At 38.4% G+C, this 26,031-nt stretch overlaps 2 protein-coding genes across 4 annotated transcripts in view; one reads left to right on the top strand and one right to left on the bottom strand.

Annotated features, from left to right (window-relative positions):
- The window catches only part of RGS7 (regulator of G protein signaling 7), a 565,752-nt gene that overhangs the window by 491,844 nt on the left and 47,877 nt on the right, over positions 1-26,031 (bottom strand). The gene's annotated exons all lie outside the window — the stretch shown is intronic.
- The window catches only part of LOC119526944 (COX assembly mitochondrial protein homolog), a 37,772-nt gene continuing 25,261 nt past the window's right edge, over positions 13,521-26,031 (top strand). The window contains exon 1 of the mRNA XM_037826507.1: positions 13,521-13,572. Within this exon, the coding sequence (XP_037682435.1) occupies positions 13,521-13,572 (52 nt within the window). The remainder of the gene's footprint in view (positions 13,573-26,031) is intronic.

Genomic DNA, 26,031 nt, shown 5'->3' on the forward strand with positions numbered 1-26,031 from the left:
ACATTTATCATTTTTTAAAAGCATTTTAATCCTTTCCTCATATCTTCATTTTGACTGCTTTTCTCAGTGGTGTCACATTAAGTATTCCTTATTTCAATAATCTCTAATTTCCTTTGTTTTGCTTCCAAAGATGACTTTCTATTCATGATTTTATTTTTTCTTTCAACCATTCCCTGAATTCAACCACCTCATGTTTCATCTTTTCACTCTCTCACAACTTCCATCACCACTTATGTGTATGCTTTAAACTTTTATTTTATAGAGGTTATTGCTTTCTTGACACTTTTTTTAAACAATCAACTATTTGCAAGTTGTTTACAGAGGTTCTTAGTGACATAAGATTGATTCAGAACTCTTCTAGCTCTTACTTTGCTAACAGAGCCAACAGAGATCAGCAACCGCAGGCTGCTCACAGTGTAAAGCTCCCTCATCCATCTAGCCCCAAACTATGGCATGTCTGTGTCATTTCTCATTCACTCTGACAACAATTTCTCCTTCTTCCAACATCCTACACACCCACTACCACTGTCGCCATCAACAGGCTGTTGGTTTTGCCCCTCAGGGTGTGCCATCCACATTGAAGAGCTCTGCGCTATTGGCTTTGTCTGTGAACTGCGGTTTCTAGCACTCTGACTCAGTGTCTCTGCACACCTTTGCTTGACTTCCAGTGTACTTGTTTACCCATCTCATGCATTGTGGTTCAGAGTGTCAGAAGCCTTCTAGTTCCATGAAAATGGGTGTCATGTTTCTTTTTACAAATCTTATTTCCTGAGAGAAAAGGAGACCAGCACTCTCTTCACTCCACTATAAAAGGAACAGACACCTACAACTATTCATCTGAGCACCTCTACCAGCATGCACACTTTCTCCATACTGGAAAGCTGTGCACAATTAGTGCCTGCTCCAGGTGGATCCTTCCCTAATGCAGATCATGGGCAGTGTGGAAGGCAGCAAGATCTCACAACCTTCTCATAATGTAGCTGAGCATAGAGATACACTGGAGGACATGGGAGAAAATTAGCAAAAAGGATTTTACTTCCTTCCATATCCAAGAGAAGACAGAGAACTCCATTTAGGGATCAGGAGGATGGACCAAGTCCAGTCCTGGTAAAGAACCATTTCATATGAGGCACATCATCACTGTGTTTGCACCTATTGATTTTCTTACTGTTTATATATTCATTCTTTGGGGGGAGGTAATAACAAAATATAGTCTGGGTAAACACACTCAGTGCTGAGGTTTTATGAAAAAAAAATATGGTCTATCGAAGATGACCAATAATAACGAACATTATGGAACACTTAGCTTTCAACCATATACCTGTGTCCTCAATATCATTTAATTTACTAATTTTGAGATAATTGTAAATTCAAATGCAGTTGCAAGAAATAAGATGGAGGGATCCTGTATACCTTTAATTTCCCCCAGTGGAACATCTTGTAATGCTATAGTACAACATTACAACCAGGATAATGAAATTGATACAGTCAAGATACTGAAAATTTCCATCAGCATAAGGATCTCATGTTGCCCTATTATAGCCACACCCACTTCCCTCCTACACCACTTCTTCCTTAACTCCCATGGAAAGATTCTTCTCATCCTCTCAGAATCTTTCACAGAGTAAACTTTTTTAATTTGATGAAGTCCAGTTTACTGATTATTCCTTTTATTAACTGTGCTTTAGGTGTTGAGCCAGTTTGGACGTATTATGTCCCCCAAAACGCCATGTTCTTTGATGCAGTCATGTGGAGGCAAATGTATTAGTGTTGATTAGGTTGGAATCCTTTGATTGAGTGTTTCCATGGAGATGTGACTCAATCAATTAGGCAAGACCTTTGATTGGATAATTTCCATGGAGGTGTTACCCCACCCATTCAGGGTGGGTCTTAATTGAATCACTGGAGTGTTATAAAAGTGTTCACAGACAGAAGGAGTTGCTGCAGCCAAGAGAGACACTTTGAAGAATGCACAGGAGCTGTAAGTGGAGCTGGAACACAACCTGGGATCAGTAGACACCAGCCACATTCCTTCCCAGCTAACAGAGGTTTTCTGGATGCCAATGGCCTTTCTCCAGTGAAGGTACCCTATTGTTGATGCCTTAGCTTGGACAGTTTATGGCCTTAAGACTGTAACTTTGTAACCAAATAAACCCCCTTTATAAAAGCCAATCCATTTCTGGTGCTTTGCAGAATGGCAGCATTAGCAAACCAGAACAGGTGTCAAATATAGGAACTCTGCCTAACCCTAGAACACTAAAATTTTCTCCTATGGTTTCTCTAAATGTTTTGTACTTTTACATTTTATATTTAAGTTCATGATCTACTTTCAGTTAACTTTTGAATAAGATGGAAGATTTCAAGTCAAGTTTCATTTTTTTTTTCCTTTGGATGTCCAATTTCTCCAGCACCATTTGTTGAAAAACCTATCTTTCCTACATGGAAACACTTTTGCACTTCTGCAAAATATCAGTTGGGCAGATGTGTGTGGGTCTAAATGTGGGTTCTCTATTCCAGTCCATTGATATATGTGTCTATCCTACTACAAATACCACACAGTTTATGTGTGTGTATTTGTTTGTTTTAAGCAAGAGAGAAAATTTTATTGAAGAGAAAGAAAGTACCCGCTTAAGGTGTGAGCACAGATGTGCTCAAGGGAGAGACGCGCCCCAGGCTTTTTGGCACATTGGTTTTTATTAGATTAGGTGGGGTTACAGGGGTTGGCACATTGTGATTGGCTAGTTAATATTCAAATTAAGGCTTGGAAATGGACTATTCTGATTGGCTTTATATACATTCAAATTAAGGATTGTAAGTTGACCTATCAAGTCTCTGACCTAATTGGGTGGGCTGTGAGTGAGAGTGGAATTTTCATCCACTCCCCCTGCAATGGACTCCGGAGGCACCTCAGGGTCTGCAAGATGTTTTTTCCATGTCTACCCTGCCTCCACTCCCCCCTGAAAGAGCTGTATACCCTTACTCTTAAGGTGTAGTTGAGGGGTGACAGTCTAGCTCTGTAGCTTCTTCTTGCTGATCAGGGGTTGTAATCCCTACCTGAAAGGGTGTAGAACTCTCTGGCTACTCTAGATGGGCTAGGAAGGAGAGACCCTTGTTCAGTGTCAGGGGGTGGGTCAATGTATCCATGAGTCCTCATGAGTTTATTGTTAAAGGCTTGTAACCCGGTGGAGACAAATTTGACAAGAAGGTTAAAGACACACAGTCCAAATAAAGGAAGGGTGAGCAGAAGAATTAGAGGTCCCAGAAAGTTAAGAACCCAGGAAAGCAGATTGGGGAAGGAAGAAAACTGTTTCTAATCTGCTTCTTCATTTTCACAGAGACGTTCGATTGATATACTAGGTCTTTGCTCTTGTTGGAGTTGTCCTGATTGGTTTACATAAAAACAGCATTCCTCTTATAAGAAGAGAAAAATTCCCCCTTGGGCTGCTGTGAGCAAGTCCAAGGCATGTCTATTTTGAAGCACCACTGCAGCCAGGGACTCTACATGGGTTTGGAGGAGACCTAGAGCCTGTGCTGTGGTTGCTGTGCTGTGAGATAATTCAAGGGAGAGGTTATGATGAAATTGTTGGCTAGTGACCAAGCCCCCAATACCTAATCCTTTTCCCAGTGCTGAAGCAAAAGGGGTATTAGGATGGGGACTGCTCTTTTTTGATGAGAAAAGGAGTCGGAAAGGTGGGGATAGATACTTGGGTGGAGCCATTTAAATAATAGAGTTGGGGGCTTACAATACCATGCAGTTTTGACTACTATAATTACTGTAAGTATATAAATGTCTTGAAATTGAGAAGACTTATTTCTCCAACTTTATTCTTCTTTTTCAAAATTGCTTTAGCTCTTTTAGTTTTCTTTTCATCTACACATAAATTTTAGAACAATCTTGTCTTTACAAAAAATCTTGTGGGATTTTAATAGGAACTGTGTTAACACTGTGTATCAGTTTAAGGACAGTTGACACCATTACTATCTTGAGTCTTCCAATCCATGAATGTGATATGTCTCTCCATTAACTTAGATTTTCTTTGATTTCTCTGATAAGAATTGCATAGTTCTCAGCATGCAAGTCTTATACATGTTTTGTTAGATTTACAACTAAAATTTCATTTTTGTTGAGCAATTGTAAATGGCATTGTATTTTAAATTTTGATGTCCAGATTTTTGTTGCTATTGTATAGAAATACAATTGATTTTTGGATGCTTAGCTTCTATCCTGTGACCTTTCTGAACTCACTTATTAGTTCTAAGAGTTTGGGGAGATTTTCTATATAAAAAATCCTGTCATCTGCCAATAGGGACAGTTTTGCCTCTTTCTTTCTTATCTAAATCTCTTTTATTTCATTTTCTTGCCTTATTGTACCAGCTAAAACTTCAAGCAAAATGATGAATAGTGGTGTGCCAGTTTGAAACTGTTATGGATCCCAGAGGAGCCATGATCTTTTGATCCAATCTTGTTGGGTGGAACCTTTTGATTGAGTGTCTCCATGGAGATGTGACTCACCCAACTGTGAGACCTTTGATTGAATTATTTCCATGGAGGTGTGGACCACATCCATTCAGGGTGGGTCTTGATTAGTTCACTGAAGTATTTAAGAGAGCTCAAGAGCTGATACTTGGAGATACTTGGAGATGCAGACAGAAGGGTGCTAAGATGCTAAGCTAAGAGACAAAACCCAGAGTTTGCCCCAGAAAAGCTAAGAGAGGAGCCCCTGATGCTTAGAGAGAAATGCCCTATAAAGAAGCAGGGACCCACAGGAGCTGAGAGAGAGGAGCAAAGACAGAAGCCCAGAGACACTTTGGAGAAAGCCATTTGGAAACACAACCAGGGAGCAAAGGACAAGCAGATGCCAGCCACATGCCTTCCCAGATGACAGAGATGTTCCAGATGCCATAGGCCATTCTTCAGTGAAGGTATCTTCTTGTTGATGCCTTAGTATGGACACTTTTATGGCCTCAGAACTGTACATTTGTAACCTAATAAATCCCCTTTGAAAAAGCTAATCCAATTTCTGGTATGTTTGCATAATGGCAGCTTTAGCAAACTGGAACAAGTGGTGATGATAGTGGGCATCTTGCCCTGTTCCCAATCTTAGAGTGAATGCATTCGATCTTTCAAAATTAAGAATTATATTAGCTATATGTTTTGTAGACAGCTCTTTATCTGTTGAATAAGTTCCCTCTATTTTCTGAGAGTTTTTATCATGAATGGTGTTGAATTTTGTCTAAAGCTTTTCCTGAATCTATTTATAAGATCATGTGACTTTTCCTCTTCACTATGGTTGTCTATAATGATTGATTTTCAGCTGCTGAATCAGTCTGGCATCCCTGGAATTAACCTCAATTGGTCATGGTGTATAATTTATTTTATATATTGATAGATTATTAAGAATTTATGTCTATATTCATGAAGGATAGTAGTGTAGTTTTCTTTTTATAACTTTCTTTCCTGGTTATGATATGAGAATACCATCTTCATAAAATAAATTGGAAAGTGTTGTTTTCCACATTTCTGGAGGAGATTGTATAAAATTTATTTTAATTCTTTAAATGTTCAGTAGAGTTCTCCAGGGAAACCATCTGGGCCTGGAGATTTCACTTCTGGAAATTTTTAATTTTTGAATTGAATTTCCTTAATACTTATAGGGCTATCAAAATTATCTATTTCTATTGGGTGAGTTAGTAGTAATTAGTGTTTTTTGAGAAATGGTCCATTTCATCTAAGTTGTCAAATTCATGTGTTCAGAGTTATTCACAGTATTAACTCAATATCGTTATCATAGCAGCATCTATAGTGACAGTCCCTGTTACATTCTAGATATTGATAATGTATCTTCTTTCTTTTTTTCTTTGACAGCCTTGCTAGTGGTTTATTAATTTTATTGATCTTTTCAAAGAACCAGCTCTGTTTCATTGATTTTTCTCTATTGTTTTTTATGTTTTCAATTTCAGTGGTATCTCCTGTTATGAATATTTCCTTCCTTCTGCTTGCTTTAAGGTTATTTTTACTCCTCTTTTTCTAGCATCTTGAGGAACTTATTGATTTGAGATTTTTCTTCTTTTCTAATGTACACATTTGGGTGCTATAAATGTCTCTCAACACTGAGATAGCTGTGCCTCAGAATTTTTCACATATTGTATCTTTATTTTCTTTCAGTTCCATGGAATTTCTTATTTTTCCTTTGTCTTCCTCCAACACATATTTAGATATGTGTTGTTTAGATTCCAAGTATGTGGAGGTTTTCACATATTGTATCTTTATTTTCTTTCAGTTCCATGGAATTTTTTATTTTCCCTTTGTCTTCCTCCAACACATATTTAGATATGTGTTGTTTAGATTCCAAGTATGTGGAGGTTTTCTTTTTATCAGTCTGTTATATATTTCTAATTTTATTCCTTTATAGTCAGAGAACACATTTTGTATAATTTCAATTCTTTTACATGTATTGAGGCATGTGTTCCAGGATGTGGTCTATTTTGGTATATGTTCCATGGACACTTGAAAAATGTATATTCTGCTGCTATTTGGTGGAGTGTTCTTTAAATGTCAATCAAGTTGGTTGACAGTGTTACTGAGTTCTTCTCTACCCTTGCTGATTTTCTTTCTGGTTGTTTCTTCCACTGTTGAGAGCTGTTGAAATCTCCAACCATAATTGTGGATTTTTCTATTTCTCTTTTCAGTTGTATCAGTTTTTGCTTCACATATTTTGAAACTGTTGTTTTGTGCTTACATATTTAGGATTGCCATGTCTTCTCAGTGGATTGATCTTTTATCATTATATAATGTTCCTCTCTATCTCTAGTAATTTTCTTTGCATGGAACTCTATTTATCTGATATTAACACAATGACTTTTGCTTTCTTTCCAATAATATTTGCATGACATGTCATTTTTCATTCTTTAGTTTCCATTTGCTTATCATTTTTCAAGGGAGTTCCTTGCAGACAGCATATAATTGGGTCATGTTTTTTAGTATACTCTGTCAATCTCTGTCTTTTCATTGGTGTATTAGGCCAATTACATATTGATATGACATGGTGGGACTTAAGTCTGCCATTTTATTCATTTTTTCTTTTCTCCCTGCATTTGTATATGTTTTCTTTTTCCTGTTTCTTGTGGATTGTTTGAACATTTTTTAGAATTTTATCTTGATTTATCTATACTGTTTTTGAGTATATCTCTTTGTATAGCTCTTTTAGTTGTTGTTCTAGGTATTAAATTATATATACATAGCTTATTCCAGTCTAGTGGTATTATCATTTTACCAGTTTGAATGAAGTATAAACACCTTACCTCCCTATATGTGTTTCTATCCTCTCTTGATTATAATCGCCTTAAAATTTCCTTTGCATACATTTAAAACCATATCAGAAAGTGTGGTAATTTTTGCTTCAACCATCAATCACAGTTTAGAAATTTCAAGAGGAGAAAGCCTATTGTATTTCCCCATACTTCTGCTTACCATGTTCTTTCTTCCCTCCTGATGTTCCAAGATTCCTTTCTTCTATCATTCCCTTTCTACTTAAGGAACTTCTTTTGGTCATTCTTTTAAGATACGTCTGCTGGCAACAAATTCTATTGGTTTTCCTTCATCTAAGAATATCTTGATTTTTTCTTCATTCCTAAAGGATATTTTTGTTGGGTATAGGATTCCGGACTGATGTACTTTTCCTTCAGCATTTGAAAAATATTGTGTCACTTTCTCCTGGCTTCCACGGTTTCCAATGAGAAATCCACTGTCATTCTAATTGTTTTTCCCCCTAGGTAAGCTGTCATTTTCATCTGGCTGCTTTTAAGTTGTTTTTTTTTCACCTTTGTCTTCAGTTTTCAGAAATTTAATTATTATGTCTCTTAGCATGGATTTCTTTAGGTTTACTCACTTCTTGAATATGAAGGTTTGTCTTTTGCCAAATTTGAAAAGTTTAGAGACATTATTTTCTTGAGTACTTTTTCAGCCCTGCTCTTTTTCTCCTCTCTTTCCAGGACTCCAATGACATTGTTTTACATATAGCATTCAGGGTTTTTAGTTGTACTTAGTGGGGCAATCTGGAAAAGTACTTCTACTCCATCTTCACAGAAGCAGAGGTCTGTTCTATGTATTTTATATACATTAACTCATTTAGTCTACACAATTGCCTTCTGATGTAAAATTTCTATTGACTCCACTTTACATATTAGGAAACTGAGCCACAGAGAGGTAAAATAGACTGTCTAGTGTCACACAGCTAAAAGTGGCAGATGCTGGTTTCAAACCCAAGAAGTTTGGCTCCAGTGTCAATGTTTTCAAATTGTATACTAGAACAGCTCTGAAGGAATAGATTTTCATGAGAAAGCTTCTTACTTGTCTTGGTTGGCCTCTCCTTGGAGAAATGGATTCCTGAATACTTAACAATAGTTGTGAGTGCCCTCAAAGGAATGTAGACATCCATCAACTTTTACTCACACCTTATCCACAAACATACACCAGATTTAAAAGGTGAAGGACTATGAGCAGAAAAATTATCAATCACATCACTTATTTTTGAAGGTCCTTTGTGTTAGTTCATAATAATATGAAAATAATAGCTGTGAATGTAAACATAATCCTTTTGTTTTTCATCACATTCTTTTGAATCCAAAATATTTTATCTACCAATTTCTTGCTGTATTATATTCAAAGTCGTCATTCTTCCCAGGGCTCTTCTTTATGTCCCTTCCATTTTCTTTCCCTTCAGCCATCATCCCCATTGCCCCCAACAAAATTCCACTGATTCCTATTACCTTCTCCCACAAAAAAAGTCATGTAGTCATTAAGATGGAAAAAAAATCTTATGGTTCATTTTACAGATTATAAGATAGTAAATGACTAGGACAAAGTTAACACAGCTTTCTTAGGGGTAAAAGTAAGACTCTCCATTTGAAGAGAAAGATTCCAGTTTGGGTTAAATGGAGGGAGGGGAAGGAGCTTAGAGTGTGAATTAGATTGTTTCCTGGTGAGACAGGTTGGGACAATCTCTTTGTGACTGAACATGCAGATAGCCTTTGAAGTCAGTTTTGCTAATAGGACGACCCATGTCCATTCTTCTAGGTGGTGTTTCTGAATTAGGTTTGGATGGAAGGAAGGGAAGTGACTTGTACATGAAATACTAAGAATAATTTCACACACATTCATTAGAGCTAAAGAAGGGAGTCAATGAGATGTAGCGTACAGCATGCCAAATGGTCCGCTGGAGCTTACTGCTGCCAGACTGACTAATGCAATTTTTCAGAAGTCCCTTGTTACACCACTTTGCTCAAGGAAGAGAGCTATCATTAAAGTGATTTCACAGTCCCATATATATGCCAGTTACAGCCCTTTGTGGTTTTGTGACCTGTACCACCAACTACAATCAATAGCAGACACCTAGATTTCCGAGCTGAATCCCTACAAAGTCTCCATCTTTCTGCACAGTATAAATTTCTTTATGCCATGGTCTGTGAGTCATAACCCAGTCTTTTTTTCAGAATTACTTCACTTTTATTATGAACAAACACAATCTCAGGTCAATACAACTAGCTTCAGAGTCGATGTTAATAGAAATCATTCCAAAATTATTCTTAGGTCACAAATAATTACTACCCCCCATAGGAGATAGCTATAGAATTAAGGATAAACAGACAGGCCTTCCTTTGCTTAGGATCATTACTTGGAGAACACCTTGTGTGCTACAGAAAAATAAAACTGGGAAAACTAGAGCCAGGTACATAGATGTACATAGATGTCCTATCCCATATTGATGACCTCATTGCCATTTATTCTTTATGCCCTGAGAGAAGGGTTCAACCTTCATTGTAATCTATTATGTTAACGGACAATCACTGCTGCCTTTTTTGTAGTGTTGAGACTCCTGGACACATCATGACTTTTCTCAGCATTGATCAGTTTAGAATGATCTTGTGATATCTACATGTGTCTATGCCCACTGGCTTTTTTAACCTGCAGTCAGTTGTACTTTGACCTGTACCTGTTCCCATGGCAATGAGATTATGCATTCTCACTCTTGGTCTGGCTAGTTATTCACCACTTATCCAATGGACTCATTCAATCTCTTGGAGAGAACCATACTGAAAAGCACCAGGCAGGAAACGGACACACTAAGTCCATGGTGGACACTATTCCTATAAAAGTCCTCAGGACTTGAGAGAATTCCTCTGCTGAAGGATCCCAAACTGCTTTATAAAAAGCATGAGTCACACTTCAAAACTGCCCTTCGAGGAAAGTTAGTATTATTATCCCCATTTTAACAGAAGGAAAACCAAAGCACATAGTTATATAATTAAGTGACTTGCCCAGGGTCACAGAGCAGATCAGTGGCATGGTGGTAGAGAGGCCCCGGTCTCAACTATCAGTGTAGTTTGCCACCTTTCTGTGTTCAGCTTTTTACCCTGACCCATTTGAGCGACACTTACAGAGAAAACATTCAAGGTATTCACAAACCAAGAAATAAATGTTCCATTTTAAATGCCACAACCACATCTTACCTAAAAAACAGTAAGTCTAACACATTCAAATTACTTCCATCCTCCAACAAATGAGGGCACTTAATAAAAACAGCCCTAAGAAAAGTTTCCAAAATGAAACTCGGAAGGGAATCCTACAAACAGCTGTTCCAATAACTCTCCAGTCAGGCCCTCTTTTCTACCAGCCACTTCTGTAGGCTCTCAGGTGCAAAGGAATTCCACAGAGAAAGCAACCAGAAGGGCAAGGAGGGCAGGCTCATATGCAACGCTAATTAGAAAAGATGTAAGGAACCCAAATAAGTTGTCAGCATACCCACAAAGTAAGGGCTATTAGAAAATCAGACTCTTGATCAGACCTGAGTTTCTAGATCATTGATGTGCTGCTACTTGAATTGAGCTTTAGAACCTTGAAAAGTGTTCCTTGCTCAGAAAACACACCCACCTACACGCTGGGGCCCTCAGCCTGAGGAACTCCACCTAGCCTCGTGCAGGGTCATGCTATGGATCAGATCCATAGAACATGAGAAGAATAGAAAGAAGAGAAAGTTGTTTGCATTGTTCATATATTACAAAGCAAATATCTGATGACCTGTGGAATTAAAACTACCCAAAAGATATTTCCAAGTAGTAGGTGTACACAAGTCAGCAGATCTAAACTATAGGGATCTTCCATTCAATTCTTTCCTACTGAGATGAACAGCTCAAAAGACAAGGATGACTTTAGTCCAGGCTAAACCCCATAGCCTCTATTTATTCAATGAACATAGGAGTCCACTGGGCTCAATAGTGGACAGAATATTTGGTATTATACAATTTCAATCTTAATAGAGTAAAGCCAGGTGTCTGCATTAATGACTAAGATACAGGGATGAGAGTGTTCCACAGTTCTCAAAGCACTGATTTGTTTTTTGTTTCTTTTTTCAGACTTCTATAATATTGTCTGTCCTAGGCTGTGTTGTGGGCAATGCTGGTTGGTTTACAGAACAGAGATTCTGTTCAGCAAATTTCATGACATTTCAGATCCCAAGTCCCAGCCAAAGCTTTGTAGCACACCTTGGCTCCAGGGCATGGGGCCTCCTTCCTAAGTGAGGTATTTTGGAATTCACCTTTGCTTGTGTGTCCCAGTGAGGACCAGGATCCCTCCTACTTCTACAAGCATTGCACAGTCAGCTGAACTGGGCAGGCTCACGGAGCAAGTAGGAGATGGGGAGGAGAGGATGTTCTCTGGTTCTGACCCAGACAGGAGAAACTGAAAACAAACCCTCTTGTCCTCTGTGGCTGGATCACTAGCACAACACGAGCATTTGGCTTGACTGTGCCTCAGGAGAGAGCTTCTCTAAGCCAATAACCTGGTCTTAAAGATCAAAGTACAACTGACTGCAGGTTAAAAAAGCCAGTGGGCATAGACACATGTAGATATCACAAGATCATTCTAAACTGATCAATGCTGAGAAAAGTCATGATGTGTCCAGGAGTCTCAACACTACACAAAAGGCAGCAGTCATTGTCCGTTAACATAATAGATTACAATGAAGGTCGAACCCTTCTCTCAGGGCATAAAGAATAAATAACAATGAGGTCATCAGTATAGGATAGGACATCTATGTACATCTATGTACCTGGCTCTAGTTTTCCCAGTTTTATTTTTCTGTAGCACACAAGGTGTTCTCCAAGTAATGGTCCTAAGCAAAGGAAGGCCTGTCTGTTTATCCTTAATTCTATAGCTATCTCCTGCATGTGCATGTGCACACACACACACACACACACACACACAAAGGAAATGGGCTTCTCCTGGGTAAAAATCATATGCACTGCAAGAAATCAGGTTCTGCCTTGTTCTAAAGCAAATAAATGTAAGGTTAGAGCATATCTGTTGGCCATATTTTCTGACAAATTATTTGAAAATGGAACTCTCCTAGAAAATCTTCTACCAGCCACATAGTTTTTAATCAACTAACATTTTATTTGATGCAGAAACTTATGAGAAATAGTGAAAAATTCCACAACACACACACACACACACACAATGAAGTTTCACAACAAAGAAGAAATGGACATCAACAGAGCACAAATTTTATATGGTCAAGCACCGTGATATTTCATTATCTGTAAGATAAGTAGCATCTCCATTTTACACATGTGAAACCTGGGCTAAGGGAGGTAAAGCAGCTTTCCCAAGATCACATGACTAATAATAAGAAGATTCAGGATTTGACTCCAGATTTGTCCCACATCAAAACTCCTGCTCTTTCTTGCTCTCTCTAGTTCAGGCTCCTTCATCTCTGAAAGAATGGAAAACCAGCATGCCTGTTATCTTTTTCTCAAAGAAGGCTTCCAGGAGGACATGAACATTCTAAAGTGTTCAGTGGATCCTCCTGCAAACTCCATCTTAACCTGTTATGCATGTGCTGAAGTATGGCACAGTGACCTAAAGAAAAGGGACTTTCTTTCTGATAGACAGCACCCCAGATATGAAGCTACTTGGCTGCACAACTGAAGGTTATCTGTCAGCTAGCAAAAGTAAGGACAAGGTCCACCTCCGTTTTCAAATGGAAGGCTCTTACCACTTGCAAAATCCTGTATAGGAATAAATCCACTTCTGGAGAGTTCTGAAAAATCTCTTCATTGTGTCCTGCCCAAAGCCACTAGACAAAAAAATTGAAGACTTGAGGGACAGGACTCCTCCCCAGCTTCTGCAACCTGTGTTCCATATTTGACTAGAGGTACTGGCCACAGAAGCCTCTTTCCAATCATGCCCTCCAGCTATTTAGCAGGAAATAAGTCTTTCTAAAGCACAATTCCCACCATGCCTCCCAAGGACCATATTCTTCTGACACAAGACACCAGTTAAAACCAAAGCAACCAGCCTGCTTAGTGATTATACAAATCCATTCAACCTCTACAAAAAAAACCAAGGTCCGTCCTTCCTTCCTTCCTTCCTTCCTTCCTTCCTTCCTCTCTCCATCTCTCTCTCTGTTCTTTCTCTCTCTCTCTCTTTCTTATTATACAAGACTTAGTGCATAAAGTAAGTCATGACACCAACTCTTCTCTTCCATGAGGAGCAGCCCCTGTGCCTGGGACAATGTAAGTCAGCCTTTCCATGAGATGCTTAGCAAATAAGCCCACCATAGTTCAGCACCTGCTTCTCTATCAAGGCTCAGTAACTAACCCTCCCCCTTCTCTAGCCAATCTAAACTATTTATAGGACCCCAAACACATCACCCTTTTTGCCACCTCTGTACCTTTCTTAGAATAAGATGCAGACATTCTCCATCTGGCAAATGCCCACTCATCCTTCAAAATTCAGTCCAGTTGTCATCTCAACCAGGAAACAATCCCTGATCCACAAGTTTGATTTAGTTGTCCTTCCTCCGTGCTCCCTTAGTAGTCTGTCCATGCTTTTATCATAGTACTCCCTACCTTATATAGTAACAACTAATGTATTTATCTCCTCTCCCCTTTTGCTTTGTGAGGAGATGAAGAACAGCAGGGAAAAACAAGTGAGGGCATAATTGTGCCTGCTGTTACATGAGTGAAGGAGGAAAGATGGAGCAACGGGCAAGGGCAGACAGGCCCGCTCCACAGCACCATATAGTGCACTCGAGCTGGAAGAGTAAGGTCTTGGCTCCATCACTTATTCTAGCTCAGAGTTAATGCCCTGTTGTGGAACTTCTTATCTCACCAGGGGAGATGTTAGTAGAATTGATGCAAAGGCTAAAGTAATATTGCATTTTCTACCTCAGTATTTTTATATTCTGGTTAATTGCATAGATCCATTCTAATCTCCCTTTAAATTCTAACACCACATTAAAAAGTGGGTTGCATATGTATAGGTGTTTATAAATGAGAGGTCTGTTATTCAAGGAGTGCATATGTAATTATGTCCCACCCAGAACCACTATAGGCAAGGCGATCAAGAGTAAAAAATAGCAGCAGCTGATGCCAAATTGTATGATTCAGATGATTTGAAAATTAAGTGGCATTCCAAAGAACATGGGCAAATTTCCCTCAGATATAGTTCACTAGCTAGCAGACTGGATTTTTAAGATATATGAATAACTTCTCTGCCAAAAGCTTACCAAAATATAGTACTGTCTTAGAAAAATTAGCATGAAGACGAGACCCAAATTTCTTTCTCATTCATCTCACTGTCTCAGAGTACAAAATAAATATCACTTGTTTCGTTTTTATTTAAGTAAAAGTAGGGAGGGAATTTTGTCCTAGTATCATTTCAAGTTAGGTTGCTGCATTGATTAAATAAGAGAATGAACTCTTCTAGAATAATAAACAATCTACTCAATTGCCTGTATATTAATTGAAGATCTCAGCATAAACTTATAAAAACAAAGGAGAGGAAGGGAAGCATAGGAAATAGGCATTAGAACTGTTTTGACCTGGGTTTAAAGACGAGTTTTGTCAATTTCTAGGTGACAATTAAATTTTGGATGAGTTAAATAAGCTCTCTGGGGCTTGGATGAGTAAGATAAACTCTCTGAGGCTTGGTTTTCCCAATTGTAAATAGGGATGACAGTAGACACCTCATGGAATAGCGAGATGGATTAAATAAAATGGTACACGAAAAATGTCATGCACAGGGCCTAGTGCAGAGTAAACACCCACATCTTGTTTCCACTCACCCCACTTCCTTATCAGACTTGCAAGGTTTCTATTGGGAAAATGACAAGGTAAACAAGGCACGACCCCTGTCCTTAAGGAATTTAAGCTCATAAAGGGGATAAAATGTGCATATATCAGAACAAACATGATATTCACTCCAAGAGCAGAATCAATCCAAGTGCCATGAGAACACAAGGGAGCAAGAGACTGTGCCAAGTTCCTTTGGGATGTCAGGATCAACTTGTTGAAGAAGCCACCTTAAATGGGCCTTATAGAACTGTAGAGACTTTGCTGATATGCAGTTTATAGGTCTTGAATAAGCCTCTCAACTGAAATATATATGTAAAAATGGAAAAATATGGATACTAAGGTAGATGATCATCTGATAAATAGGCTGGGAGGAATTTCCACTGGCCACCAACTGAGCTGAACTGAAGATCACAACTGGTGGCCAGAATATAGTTTCTTACCTAAAATAGGGCAATTCTGCCTATCTAGAGGGAAGGTCGGGGCATGCCTTGTTCTTCCCCTACTTGCTCAGAGAATTCCCAGTGATCCAACTAAAGAACATGAAGCTCTCCCACTGTGGGCAACAATCATGAGAGCCAGAAACTGCATCTTGGCCTCTCCTTTAATCCATACTGTCCTTTCTACAGATTTCTACAGAGACTAACTCCCCAAACAAAAAGGAAGGATGTAAAGGGGGTCATACAGGAAATAAACCACTCACTGGAAAGAGGTATGATCCCAGCAACCAAAATGCTACAGGGAGTTTCATTCAGCAAGGTTTGGAGAAGAGTCAAGCAGCAGTGGCCATTAGAGGCTATGGATTTTCATGTACTACCTACATTTTGTATACTAGAAAGACAAATAGTGGGGACAGAAGATCCTATTAATCCAACAGAACAGTGGTTAGAAGTGCTTCCTAACCCTCCGCCCCATACTGTGGATCTGAGAGGAGACTATCAGCACTCAAGCCAAGAGTAGATGGCTCCATGAACAAGCCATCTACCCTACAAATGCCTGATCTACACCAGACACTCCTCATTCCAAGAAAAATAAAGAGGACAGGGAAAGAAGGGAGGGAGACAGCAAGGAAGGAAAGTAGTCATGGGGCCTTTAAAAGATAGTACAGAGATAACCTGAAGATGTTTAATCAGAGGAAAAATATACCTATTTAAAATTATTTTCTATACAAACAAGATTTTTAATAAATTACAATATATCAGATAATACAATATTTTGCAGATGTTAGAACTCATGCTCTCAAGTGACATTTAATACATCAGAAAATGCTTATGCAATAATATTAAGTAAAAAAAAGATTGATACAAATCCTATATATATAATATTCAATATTATAAAAATGTACATGTTTGGTACTTATATATCAGTGAAACTAAACTTAAATGTTATAATGTTTCCATCTTGGTTTGACAGGCTGCTAAGACAAATATCACACCAAGGGTTGGCTTAAGCGAGAATTTATTGGTTCATGGTTTTGAGGATAAGAGAGATCCAAAATTGAGGGGACAGCAAAGTGATGCTTTCTCCCTGAAGTCTGCAACATTCTGGTGCTAGCTTCTGGCAACCCTTGGGGATTCTTGACTTGTATCTCTGCTCACATCACAAATGTCCTCTCTTGACTCTTCCAGATTCCATTGACTTGTGGCTGACAGCTCCTCTCCATGGCTTTCTCTCACTGTGTCTGAATTTCTTCTGCTTTTAAAGGACTCTGGTAATCCAGATTAAGGCCCCACCCCATTCTGCTGGACCACACCATAATTAATAACATTTTCAAGAGATCCTTGAAAATGGGCTCACATCCATAGAAATGTGGATTAAAATTAAGAACACTTCTAAAATGGAGTACATAATTTAATCTACCATAGATTCTTACATTTCAGTTTTGTGATTACACATAATTTTTAGTCTCTTCCTAGTATTTTTCTATTTTCTTCTAAAATTTCTGTGATAGTTATTTTTATAATTTAAAATGAGTTAAATGTTAAGACCAAGAGTTAAGTTTACAGATGTACAGATATGGTAGAGGTTGAGAGAAAGAGCCTTCAAAGCAAAGAGGAAATGTGAGCAAAGACAAGTTGGTCAAAAAACACATCTCATATCCAGAGACCGACCAGCAGTCATTTGCCTCAATCTCTGGGTGTCTGAATGCAAATGCTTCTTGCTTCACAGAAAAGCAAGAAATAAAGACTGGAGTCACACCACAAAGATAGCCATACTCAAGAACAGAGATTTCATTCTGTGCAGTGAATATTTTAAACAGAGAATGGGTCTTGTCAGAGCTATGGCAAATAGTGTCTTAAATGAGTTGGAGCTCACATGCTATTCTCATAGTCTCAGTCATAGGCAGTAACAGCCTAAACTGAGTGGACTCAGTGACAAAGAAGAGGAAACCACTGATGTGTGTCAGCTATAAAACTTAATCATTAGTTAGATATAAATGACCTGGAAGAGGCAGGATTGAAAAATGCCTCAAGGACTCGATTCTGGGTGAGTAGTCAGAGATCTGTATTATTCACAAAAATTGGGGAAAGAAATGAGAAGTTTTTTGAACTTGTCGAATTTAAAGTGTCTGTAGAGTGTTTATGTAAAGATTCTTCCTGGGAGTTGGAAATGTGAATTTACAACTTGAGAGAGAAGCCTGGGCTGATGATAAGGACTTGCGAATCATCTGTATAGATATGAGAAGCAGTCAGATAATAAAGGAGACGATCAGGGAGATGAAGAGCAGAAATGGAGGGGAGAGAAGAGACATGGAAGAGTCAGAAAGTGTAGAGAGGAGAGGGAATTAGAGAAACACATTTTGACAGAGAAGAAGAAAAACAGTGAAGGAACTGAGAACAAGCAATCAGAAAGGTGGACACACAATGCAACACCACAGAAGAGGAGAAGATAATATCAAAGAGAGAGTCACCCTCAATGGTAAATGTCATGTAAAGTTCAAAGAGACTGAAAACTGAGAAATGACCAAGGGAAATGGTGACGTGAAATAATTCAAAAAATAAAATATAAAAAATAAATTTCTTATGTAATTGAAATAGACATTTCTGTGCTGGAGCTGCCATTTTAAAAATGCACCTGGAGTCCACTATCCTAAGCATCAAGTCATTTCTGCCTCATCCAGATGGACTGGAGATGCTCATCTCTCAAGTGTTACCAGTTTGAGGTCATTGCTACAGCAACCAACTGAACTACAGTTGTTTTTTAACTCTGCCTATCACCAAGCACATCCCAGTCTGTGGCTCACATGGGGCGAAGGTGTTCTTTCAGGTATCACTGGGTGGGATTCAGCCTGGTTGCAGGTGTTTTTGAACACCACCTGATGTAGGGTATTTGCTATAATTACTGCAATGATGAAATCAGTCATGTGGTAAGGTAGCAGGCAGGAGAGACAAATTAATTCCTAGCTTCCTGAACTAAAAATATACATTATCAAGTCCAGTTGGATTTGTTATAATTAGTTGTTTTTTTGTAAGTCACAGTTTTAGTGCCTCCGTCATCAAACTGACTCTTTCCCTTAATATTAAAGAGGAAACTTTCACACCTAAAATATTCCTGCAAAAGCAAACCAGCTGGGTCCTGCATATGTCCCACTTGCCCTGGGTGTCAGCTCATGATGAAGGCAGGAATCAACTGTATAATATGTTGTCTTTTTTCATACAAATTGATCCTCCTTTTATTCATTTCTATCAGCCAAAATAGTTAACATTTAAAAATGATTTAAGTGTTTCTATTAAGTCTCTAATTATGGCTAACAATAGTAGTAAAGCAAACAACAAACCAAACCTGTTTGAAAGGCAGTCCAGGGTAACTGAGAGTTGAAGATCCAAGTATTAGGTTTCTTTCAATTAGCCAGATTCAGCAGAAATGTACCAGTGATGCAGTTGAGCACACTTATAAATTCCAACTGTATGGCTATGAAATGAGCTACTTTATGACATGCAAAGTCCCGAGACCTCAAGATGCACAATGACAGATTAGACAACCAGCAAGCAAAGATGCAGAAGAATATTTCCAAGTATTGACTGGATGTTTGGATTAGAACTTACATTTGCATATTGTCTTAGTTCTCTAGGGCTGCACACCACAGAAGGAAAATGTTTCTGTGTTTGCGTACCAGAAACGAAGTGGCTTAAAACAACCGAAATTTCTTGCCCCACAGTGCTGGAGACCAAAAGTCAAGGTGTCGGCAGGGCCTTGCTTCCTTTGAAACCAATAGGGGAGAATCGTTCCTTGCCTCTCCCAGCTTCTAGTGAGTCATTGGCATTCCTTAGCTTGTAGATGCATCACTCCAATCTCTGCCTCCATCTCCACATGGCCTTTTTTCTTATCTCCATCTTAACATGATGTTCTCTTCTCTATATCTGTCTGTATCTGTGTCCAAATTTCCTCTTCTTGTAAGGACAACAGTCATATTGTATTAAGGCCCACCCTAAGTTAGTTTTGCCTCATTTTAACTAAACACATCTTCAGAGATCCTATTTCCAAATAAGGTCACATTCACGGGACTACAGGTTAGGAATTGAACATATCTGTTGGGGGGACACAGTTAAACCAATAACATATCCCAATCTTCACACAATTTTTGCTAACTGCAAACCACTTGTACTATTTACTTATATTTTCCTCAAATCAACTTTTTTAACTGGACCTCTTTTGAATTAATTAATACATAACTGACTTTAAATAAAACAAGTAAGCATGACCAGAGAAAATGTAGTTCACCAAACCACTGACATGCTAATACCCCTCAGAGCTCTGAATCTTAAAAAGATTTACCCCACTTAATGGTTTTATGATTCAATAACATGTCTCAGATATCATTCAAACAGCTTGTGAACCATATCTCAATGAAATACCTCCGAAAGAAGCCCCATCTCAATGTGAAATCACTATCTCAATGAAACCGAATTTAAAATGCCAAGATGATCTGTTATAAACAGAGCTCTTTTGAGGGCATATCAAAGAATCTAGACCCCATTCATTTAACAAATTCAACAGGTACTATGCTTGGTACTAAGGATGTAGCAGTGAATAAGCAAATATGGTCCATACCCAAGAGGCCAGCGAGGAAGACAGAAAGCCATGCAGGAAGGGGCCAAGAGGTTAGGGGTGGCAAAGGGAACTAAAAAATGTGAAACTCCAGAGGACTAGCTACTAGCCTGAGATCTCCAAGTTGACATGAGAGAGGAAAATACATGCCAACACACCCAAATAGCAACAACTAAAGATCCTTATTGCATTCTTTGGTGAAAAGCGCATTACTTTAAAGCAAAACATGAATTATAAAATAATTTGTTTTTTCCACAAGTTCCTAGCCCTCAGGCCTCCTTCCAAAATTCAAGTATTAGAAAGGCAACTGTTTCTGCACATGCTCCCCAGCCCCACCCCCTTTACCCAGGATTGAATGGGACTCTAGCTGCTGGGAAATTGCGAGCCACCTTCAGTGGGGAATGGGTGTACAAATGTGTGTGTCGATGGGTGTGTGTATAACAGTTAGAAAGAGAAGGAAGGTTAGGGAGAATCATTCTGGCTTTAATCCAGGGGAGCAACAAGGAGGTCTTAATATGTATCTCAAACTTCTACTCTTCCACCACCAAACCTGTGCTCCTTCAGTCTTCCCCATCTCTCTTAATAGTAACTCCACATCCAGTGGCTTAAGCCAACAAACCTTGGGGTCATCCATTACTTGCTGCTTTCTTTCACATCCCACATTCAATCCATCAACAAATTCTATTAGCTCTACCTTGAAAATATGCCCAGAATCCTTCTCTTTCTCATCACATCCATGAGCACTGCTCTGGTTCAAACCACCATCCTCTCTTGTATGAATTACTGCAACAACCTCTTAACTGGTCTCCCTGCCTCCAACTACATCTCTTTCAGTCTGTTTCACACACTGCAGCCAGAGTGATCCTGTTCACTCACAAATCAGATGATGCCACTCCTCTCCTCAAAACTCTCCAGGGGCTTTCCATCTCCCTCACAGAAAAAGCCAAAGTGTCTTTGACATGGCCCACACAACCCTGCATCGCTGATCCCTCTGTTACATATTGCACCTTATCCCCTCTGCATCTCCCTCTTGCTCGTTCCACTGCAGCCCCTCTGGTCTACTTTTTGATCCCTGGGCATGCGAGACATCCTTCCTTCTCTAGGCCATTCCCTCTTACTGCTTTCTCTGTTTAGACCCTCTTCCCACTGGCAGTGCTTTCTCACGTTCTCTAGGTCTTTACTCCAATGTTAGCTTCTCAGCAAGGTCTTCCACTGCCCACCTTATCTGAAATTTCAATTTGTACAGCAGTGCTCCATTTCTCTCCTTTATTTTCTTTCATGGCACTCACCACCATCTAACATGATGTCTATTTTACTTATTTATCTTATTCATTGTCTCACACCTTTAGAATGTAGAATCCATGAACAAAGGGATTTTGTGTATTTAATTCACTGCTATACCCTCAGGACTTAGATCAGTGTCTGACCCATGAATATTCTAAATAAATACTTGTGCAATGGGTTTGTGGAAGGAGGCATGGAAAGGACAGGCAGATCCTGAGGATAAGTCCTCAGAAGGACAGCAGCACCTTTATAGAACCAGGTCAAGATTAGTGGATTAAATATGGAAGGGATGCAACAAGAATGACCTCCCCCCATATGGGGAGAGGGTGTGAATTGGTGTGATGAGGTACAGGAATATATAATCAATCCACTTCCTTTATATCGATCTTGAATGTGACTTTGATTCTTTAGCAACACTGAGGGAAAATCAACATTAAACATTGTGATCTTAAAAACCTTATTCAAAAATTTAAGATTTCCTTAAAGTAAATAAGAGTGGCCCTGTTACAGGGTCATCATCACCAGCTAAAAACCCAATAATGTAATTGGCCTTTACTAAGAAGAAACTGCATAATACAACTTGAGCTGCTGTGAGGTCTGTAAAGACCATGACCAAATTCTTGAAATGAAAATAACAACTGCATTGAACCACAGACAGCTTCTTGACTTCATATACCTTCAAGCCCACCCATGTATCTGGACTTCAATAACTTGTTGATCTAAGGAGTCACAAAATTTTTTAAATGTCCAAATCCTGAGAGGTAAGTGTAGAAGGTAATGAGAATCCTTTTGTAAAGAACAGTGTCAAAGAAAGTAAAATAAAACTAAGTATCTGAAAGCAACAACATGTCCACACACCTATTCATTCAGAGGCTTCCAATGAAATGGTGAAGGCTCACCTCTAATACCTTGCAAATTTTCATTACTATAAGATCTAAACCAAGCTTTGAAACACAGATGTGCTATTACTATAAATGGCAAGGGAATTTATTAATAGTTTTTGAATAAATTCAATCAGAAAATCATATATTAAAGGTGACTTGAACAGCATAGGAAAATCTTCAAGTCTAGTTTCATTTGTTTCCCACTAGATCTGCTACAGCGCACATTAAATTGCCCCCCTCAAAGAAGAAGTTAGTTGAACAGGGACCAAGGAGACATAAAGAGAAATCACAAATTATGCAAAATTACTTAAAGTCAAGAGGACAAAGGAAAAAAATTGAGCCCCCTGAGTGGACACTAGAGGGGAAGACTGATATTAAATGGATAATCATGAAAAGAATTAGTTAAACATTTAAAAAGCATCAGCATTGCAAGCCAACATAATTATGTGTGAAAATCTTGAGGAGGAACTTGCATTATGTTAGAAAAATTGAAATAACTTCAGTTAATCCAAGTAGATTTGCCTGACTGACATCTACTCATTCTTTAGGTCCCAGCTTAAAAGTCAAAATTTCAAAGAGGCCTTCCCCACCCCACCTCTCCAACTAAATCAGGTTTCCCATACATACGCCGGTGGCACTTTTGTTGCTCTCAGGCACTCATCCCAGTTATCTGTACCCTTGTGAATTATTATAGAAATGTTGAGCCTAAGTAGTAATGAAGAATTGGCTATTCAGAAATTTGGGGAGTCTCCAAAGAGTAGAACACAAGAAGCGCCTCAAAAATTCTTCTCCCCAAATAGCATGTGGAACGATAAGCAAGTACTTGGGCAAACGCCAGCCACGGGGAAAATCATGACTGTTTAACAGGCTGTTAATTGGCAGTAGTGATATTGCTGAAGCTCAAGGTTCTGCCAAAGCCTCTAAGGCTTGATCATCTAATCTTCCAAGATTGTCATCTAATCCTCTCATGGTAATGATAGTGCCCATTGTTTGTATTCCCTTCCCATTATCTATAAGATAATGTTCCAGAGAAGTATCCTAAAAGCAAGTATTATAGTAAAATCAGCTGAGATGTGTCTGTTAAGTCTGGACCTGCATTTGCCATCACATAACTCAAGTAATAAAGAACAAGGGGTGGTAAAACTGTATCTTCAGGGGAGTTCAGAAATGACACATAGAATTTAGCAGACATGAAGAACACTTCTCATCCTATTTCAGTTTTAATTGTATTGCATACAAGCTTAGATATAGGATCAGTCCCAAAGAAATGATAATATATTTAAAGAAACAGAAGGGCTAACTAACGTGACCCAGTTCAGTTTTGCGGACGCTAGAGACCCCGTTTCTACTCCGACATTCCGGGGCTTGTTAATAGATCCATGTTTCCCAAGGAAGTTAGTGTTTCAATTACTCTGTTCTGTTATCACACTGACCATGTCATGTGTGTCAGTTTGATGACAGATACATATTTTAACTCCAAAAATACTATCTTAATTGATAAAATAATTGCAGAGGATTTATAGCTAAAGAAATGCTTTGAAAATCAGCTATGGAAAAGCCAACTCTCTTAAACAATTTCAAAGACTTTTTTGGCAAATCTCTTTTCTGAGAGCTTTGTATATAAATTCCATCACCAGCTTCTGCTGCTATGGCAACTGGAATATTTCAGAAATGATTTGAAGCTAATATCACTGCACATCGAGGATCTTTTGCAGGAAACAGAAAAGACAATGAGATCTAATTCATTATATATTTCGAAATACAGCATCAGCTTTCATTCCTGAAATCTACTTATGTACATATTTGCAAATCAGTACATAATAACCTGGGACAATTCTATGTTAGCAAGATGAGGAGGCTTTCATTTTACTCCTTATCTAATCACATTAAAGTACCATTTAGGTACTCTCCTCCCTGTTTTATTAGACTTTTTCTTTAGTCACATCATATGCCAAGGCCTGAGCATCCCACTGAACACTGTGCAGCAAAAGGGAAACAAGCCCATCAGTGATTCCTTGATTCTAGTTTAATAAAACAACCAACGAGGGTTCTCACATTCTGTACTGCAAAACTCCTATTATTCTTAGGTCTTTGAAATAACTAATTTTGTTTGCTGGAGCAAAGAAAGCTGTATGGAAATGAAAAGTAATCCAAATCTGGACAATTTAAAACAGCAGTTAGACCCATGCACACTAGGTATATATGTGATTAAAAAAAAAAAAAAAAACAAATTAAATCCACCCTTGTTATAAAACAAGTGGTCAAACTCTCTGCTTAGACCATGACATTGGGGAACCCATTTAGAATCATCATTGTTTTGCTTGAAAGTCCGAAAAGTGAGGAAATCTGTTCTTCTTTGGAGTTCTCATGAGATATAATCCTGAATATTTAGGGACAGTTGTTATGGGGTATGGAAATTAAACTGACCAGATGAACTCATAGAGAAAGAAGTCATGTTAAGTTGTGGGTAGCAAGGTAGTGGGGGTTGGGGAGAGTTCTGCTCTAAGCAAGTATGCTGGAATCTAAAAGAACCAATAGCCTCACTTAGAAAGGAATTACACACTGAAAGTGCTGAAAGAAAAGAACTGCCAACCAAGAATTCTATATCTGGTGAAACTGTCTTTCAAATATGAGGGAGGAATTAAGACATTCCCAGATAAACAAAAGCTGAAGGAGTTCATCACCACTAGACCAGCCCTACAGTAGATGCTAAAAGGGAGTGCTGAAGGTTGGAAGAAAAGGACAATAGACAATAGATAAAAGCCACAAGAAGATATAAAGATCTCTGGCTATAAAAGGCAAAAGCTTAAGATGTAATTTATATCAGTGGCTTTGGACTCAATGGGTAAACACGTAATTTGTGACAAGAACTATATGAAGATGGAGGGACATAGGGGTTTAGGAACATAGTTTGTATATACTATTGAAGTTAACTTGGTATCAAAGCAAACAAGATTGCAACAGATTTAGGATGTTAAATTTAAGCCCCCTGGTAATTACAAAGAAAATAATAGAGAACATACAAGCTCATAGAAGCAGAAATTTGAGTACAGGTTGCCAACGGTGGGCGACAGGGAGAATACGGAGTTAATGCAAAATGGGTGTAGCATTTTTGTCTGGGATGATAGGAGAGTTTTAGTAGTGGAAAATGATGAGAGTACCACAACATAGTGAATGTGATTAATCTTGCTGAACGCAATGTTTCAAATGGGTAAGATGAGAAAGTTTATGCCATATATTTGTTCCCACATTAAAAAAAGAAGAAAGAGCAATTAAGAGACAAAGACAATTAAAGATAATATGTGATCTTGGATGGGATCTAACAAGAGTAGAGAGAAGGCTCAAAAGAATATTATATCAATGTCAAAATTCTGGAACTTCATAACTGCAGATAAGGTGGATATATATAAGTGAATACTTTTGTTCTTAGGAAATGCACATGGCAGTATTAAGTGTTCAAGGAGCATAATGTATACAACCCACTCTCAAGGGCTCAGAAAGTGAATTGATAAATAGACAGACAGATAGATGTATTGATATATTGTGGACTGATACATAGAATGATATGGCAAATGTGGCAAAATGTTAAAATTAGTGGATCTGGGCTTCTGGGGGAGTTTAGGGTATGATGGACTTCTCTGGCAGAGTTTGTATTATTTTTGCAATTGTCTTGTAAGTTTTA

This window comes from Choloepus didactylus, chromosome 2, assembly GCF_015220235.1.
Source record: "Choloepus didactylus isolate mChoDid1 chromosome 2, mChoDid1.pri, whole genome shotgun sequence".
Taxonomy (NCBI): Eukaryota; Metazoa; Chordata; class Mammalia; order Pilosa; family Megalonychidae; genus Choloepus; species Choloepus didactylus.